Source organism: Poecilia latipinna, unplaced genomic scaffold, assembly GCF_001443285.1.
Source record: "Poecilia latipinna isolate Pla-1442-1.1 unplaced genomic scaffold, P_latipinna-1.0 Scaffold2733, whole genome shotgun sequence".
In the NCBI taxonomy this organism is placed as follows: Eukaryota; Metazoa; Chordata; class Actinopteri; order Cyprinodontiformes; family Poeciliidae; genus Poecilia; species Poecilia latipinna.
In genome coordinates, this window is record NW_015115349.1 from 5,229 (window position 1) to 10,290 (window position 5,062).

At 40.2% G+C, this 5,062-nt stretch overlaps 1 protein-coding gene across 1 annotated transcript in view; it reads left to right on the forward strand.

The window, feature by feature from the left end:
- Positions 1-3,188: 3,188 nt before the first annotated feature.
- LOC106938937 (histone deacetylase 5-like) overlaps positions 3,189-5,062 on the forward strand; it is a gene marked incomplete at its 5' end in the record, with an annotated part of 48,028 nt that continues 46,154 nt past the window's right edge. The window contains 3 exons of the mRNA XM_015021151.1: positions 3,189-3,303; positions 4,140-4,273; positions 4,436-4,556. Of these exons, the coding sequence (XP_014876637.1) occupies positions 3,189-3,303; positions 4,140-4,273; positions 4,436-4,556 (370 nt within the window). The remainder of the gene's footprint in view (positions 3,304-4,139; positions 4,274-4,435; positions 4,557-5,062) is intronic.

Here is a 5,062-nt window from a genome sequence, read left to right on the forward strand (position 1 = left end):
TTGAGGGTGGCCAATATGCTGAAGTGGCCCTCGGTGAAATTGAGTTTGACACCCCTGATCTAGATAAAGGACGTACACTTTTTGAGAAATTGTGACAGCCGATTGGTCAGTTGCTGACAAATGCCCTGGGATGATTAGGGGAGGATTGCTCTACATGCGCATGGGGGCAGAGACGGCATCATGTCACGGAAGTGATAATACGTATAGACAAAGTTCAAATACTCTTGCGTGATGTTTTTTTTTAAAACTCAGTATATAATAATTTGTTCCTATTTTGTGTCTTTTGATGAAAATGCCGCAACAACTACGTATAAGTAATGTTAAATCAGATGAAAAAATAACCAAATCTAATATTTTATGGGGGTGCTATGACGTTTCCAGGGGAGCTCACTCCCTAGTTCTAGAGGAGAACTGAAAAAAGTACAAAACCTGAACTCCCTGGCTAAACACAAAACAGGAGAAAACAGGCAAAGAACCCCTACCAACTAGTGATGGACTATCTGAAGCCAGGCTTCCAGGCTTGTACCGAGTGAAAAGGGGGCGTGTCAGGCGTGCTTTGACACTTGTGTCGTCTTGTTGAAAACCACGTGACTGGCAACAAACGAGGCCTCACATTGCATGGGTCATATGACTGCTTCATTTTGCATGTCAGTTTTCAAAGTAAAAGCGTGATGAGCCATGCTGCTTCATGGCATGGGTTATTGTATTTGATCGCATATCAGAGTATTTGTCTTCAGCAGTGGCTGACATAAAAGGAACCTTGACCAACATAGTTCATGTGTATTAATGATTTTGATGACAGCACTCATCAAAATGTAATGTTTGTTAATGGTTTTCTCAATTGTTGATTATGGTGTATCTTATGACTTTATATTTGTGAGTTTTTATTATGTAAAGCACTTTGAAACTGCATTGTTGCTGAAATGTACTACACAAATAAACTTGATTGAAATAGAGCCAGCAAGAAGAAAAAAATCTGACATCTGGGAATACTTCTCTTAAATAAAAATAATTAACCCCTTCAACTCCAAAATTCTCACCTTCATGAAATTTCCACTATTTCTTTGTTCTGCAAAGATATATCAGTCTTGCACAGCAGAAACACACTTAAAGTTGTTGGAAGAGTCAAATTTTGATGAGTTAAAATATAAGGGACTGGATCAGAGAGCCAATAGAAATCCAAGAACAAGAGAATTTTTGAAGAATTTTAGTTTTTCAGGAGGCAAATCAAAACTCAAAGAATACTGTCTGCCCCAACAAGCTCTGCACTCTGAATACATTAAAACAAATGTCTATTGATAAATCAGTCAATGACAAAAGAAAACAGCCACTGACAGTCACCATATACCAGAATTGGCTACAAATGATTTTAATAACTAAAAAAGATTAGTTAAATAGGATTTAATTGACTCTCCTGTTACTAAACATGAGTTTGACAAAAACTTTGTGACAATATTGCATTTACTATTTTTTTAAGTATGTCTATTAGAGTAAAAAGGCTGCCACAGTTTCAACAGCAGATGTCACTAGTGAGAAATGAATTAACCGCCGAGTAATGAACCTTTGCGCAAAGCAATGGGCTGGGAAGCTTCATTGCTTCACCAGGCTTCATTTGGCATCACTACTACCAGCTTCCACTGTGAATAGAAACACACTACTTTAATTAAACACTTGATATATATTCACAATATGCTCACAGCAAGATCATTCAAGTCCCCACAAACAGTCAGCAGACAGACAAGATCACTTCAGATCAAGGCCCAGGGAAAAAGGGATCTGATCTCTGGCATGAAGCTCTTTATGGGGTGGCTGACGAGCTCCAACACATTTCACCTGTGGCAGCCAGGTAGAACTGAAACACAAAGAGAGAGCTCTCTCATGAAGAGAGCCCCTAGAGGTCGGTGACCGTAACATCCACTTCTATATAATTCCATCTGAATATATAGATGGAATTACATCTGTATACAGATATAACAGTGAAAGAACACACTGTGTTTGGGTCAGACCAAACTTGAACTTTTTTAGCAAGATACTGTATGTTGCTGAAATCTATACACACCATCTCCATGCAGAACTACGGTGGAGTCAGCATCATGCTGTGGGGATTCTCTGTCTTTAGCACGAACAGGGGACCTGATCAGAATTATTACAGAACAATCGTCTAAGAGAAACAGTTACAAGCTGCAACAGTTTTAAGACGGTTGGTGGATGTTCAGTTTCTAGCAGAACAAGAAAATGTAACAGTGTAATGGTTTTGGTCAAATGATATTCATGTTCTAGAATGGCCATTGGTTCATTGCACAGATCTAAGTGGCAACACTTGAAAAGTGTTGATTGCAGATGAAATCCATCCAATCTGATGAAGATAGAACAATGAGCAAGAAATGTTAGGTCATTGGATATGAAAAGCTTGTAGAGAGACACACACCAAAAGGTGATTTTACGGGAGTTTACTGAAGTCGCTCAGTAAAATCTGTGACTTCTGCAAGGCTCTGTAGAAAACATAGCTGTGGTAAAGAACTCTTTAAAAAATCTTTAGGGTAACACTGACATTGATGAAAGACTATATATTTTCAAACTTGAACCAATGCATTAATTCACGCAAACACGCACATAACACACATACACACACGTATTGACGCTGCAGTTACATCACTATGTGGTGACTCAACCACTGGACTCACTGCTGTGTGTGTGTCTGTATGTCTTGAAGTGTGTGTGTGTGTTGAGTGTCCACCCACACATGATGAGTCACCCAATGCGCAGCAGGGAGTGCAGCAACACCTCCCTATATATAGCCACTTCAGAATATATGCGCGCATATGTGTGTGTATGTGTGGATGACTGCAGTGTTCACCGAATCCTTGAAATCTCACACGCGCACACGCAAATGTGCACACAGGGGAGTGAAGGGGTTGGTGATGGGTTAAATGGGCTGTAGTGGCAGCAACTTTTCTCAATCAGTTTCAGCGTGTTATACAGCATAGCTTTATGAATGAAGCCAGCTTTGAATTATACTCTTATCTCTTGGTGTGTGTGCGTGTGTGTATTTGTGTGTGGTGTTAAGCAACGTGTCTCTTTTTAAGCTCCTATACAACTATGCACACACTCCTCCTCCTCTGCAATGAATGGGCTGATTTGTGAATCATCCTGCAGTGAATCAGAACATCTCTCCCTCTCTTTCCCAGCAGTCCTTGCAGCATCTGAGCGTGTTTTCATCCTCGCTGCCCCACAGACCTCTGGGAAGAGCCAAGTCATCCCCTGCAACCGCTGTCAACCCCATCAAACACCTCTTCACCACCGGTCAGATTCCTACTTATTTAATAAAGTATTTTTAGGAACGCACATCTGGTTTCTGACTAGATAAGTGTGGGTTGGTGTCAGTCCAGATTCTGTAAGCCTTTGGACTTGTTGCCTAGTAACAAGCCCATAGTGCAGGGGTACCCAAAGTGGGTCCTGGAGGGCCAGCATCCTGCACGTTTTAGTTCCCTCCCTGCTGATAGTAACAACCTTTCCAGCTTGTCAATGTTCCTCTTAGGCCTTCTAACAGCCATCATTTGATCCAGGTGCGCTAAACCAGGGAGAGAACTAAAACATGGAGGATGCCGGCCCTCCAGGACCCACTTTGGGCACCCCTGACCTAAAGCATTCAACAATGAGCTTTATCAAAAAGAAAGTTTTAATCACAGTCTTTAAAGTAGACAGGGTATCTGCCTCACGGAGTAAAACTGGGAGCTGGTTCCATGGGAGAGGAGCCTGATAGCAAAAGGATCTGCTATTCTACTTTTAAAACCTGTGTGAACCAGTAGTAAATCTGCAGAGAGAGAAGTGCTCTGTTAGGAACATGTGGAACAATCAAATCTCTGATGTATGATGGAGCTTGGTTATTAAGGGCTTTATATGTGAGAAGGTGAATCTTTAGGTATTTATTAATTCATTTATTCTCATTTGTTGCAATTATGCCATACTTTGTGTTGGTCTCTCACCTAAAATCTCAGTAAATGCAATGAAACTTTTCTTTTTGTACAAGCTGTGAAAAATGTTAAAATGGTGTGAATACTTATGCAGGGCACCTTAACAATGCTTGAGTTTACCATGCATGATATTGACAGTAGCCCCTTCTCTTTGCCTCTCTGCAGGGTTGGTGTATGACAGCCTGATGCTGAAACATCAATGTGTGTGTGGCAATGCTCACATTCACCCAGAGCATGCTGGGAGAGTCCAAAGCATCTGGTCCAGACTGCAGGAAACAGGCTTACTGAGCCGCTGTGAGGTACACACAGTCACACGCCAACAAGTTTGGAAGCGTAACCTTAGTACTCACAAAGGTTTCTGATTGGTGCATATAGAAGATTGTTCACTGGATTGCTTTTACCTACATAAGTAAGGATGTTACCAAGCTTCTCTGTCTATCTGTCCACCTGTGTGTGAGCAGAGGATTCGTGGGAGAAAAGCATCTCTAGATGAAATCCAGTCGGTCCATTCAGAGTTCCACACTCTGCTGTATGGAACCAGCCCACTCAATCGGCACAAACTGGACCACAAGAAGCTTCTGGGTATTGGTCTACCTCAGTCTATGTTCACAGTTTCATACTTATCCTACGCAGTAGTTTGGTGTCTTATCTGCTTTTAATTGTAATATTCTTCATCTCTAAGGACTTTTGTGCCTCCATATTTGTGTCTGATGATTACTGCTGCAACTAACAGTTAGTTAGTTATTAGTAAATTAACATAATTGATTGATCATTCTGACCATTAATCAATTAATTGGATAAAAAAATTAGCACATTCTGCTTATTTTTTATTGAACCATTTAACCTTTTTTAATAAAATATTAGAAATACATTAAAATATGCAAAAAACAACAAATAATTCAATTCCTTTTTAAAATAATAAAATAAACATTTTGCTACCTAAAATGCAACAGCAGCTTATTCAGTCCCAGATATCACAGAATGATTGAAACAACATTGAATCAATGTCAGCCAGAAACATTGAATCAACGTTGAACGCTGACATTGAAACAACATTGAAAGTGGTCGGTGACTTGTATGTTGAATCA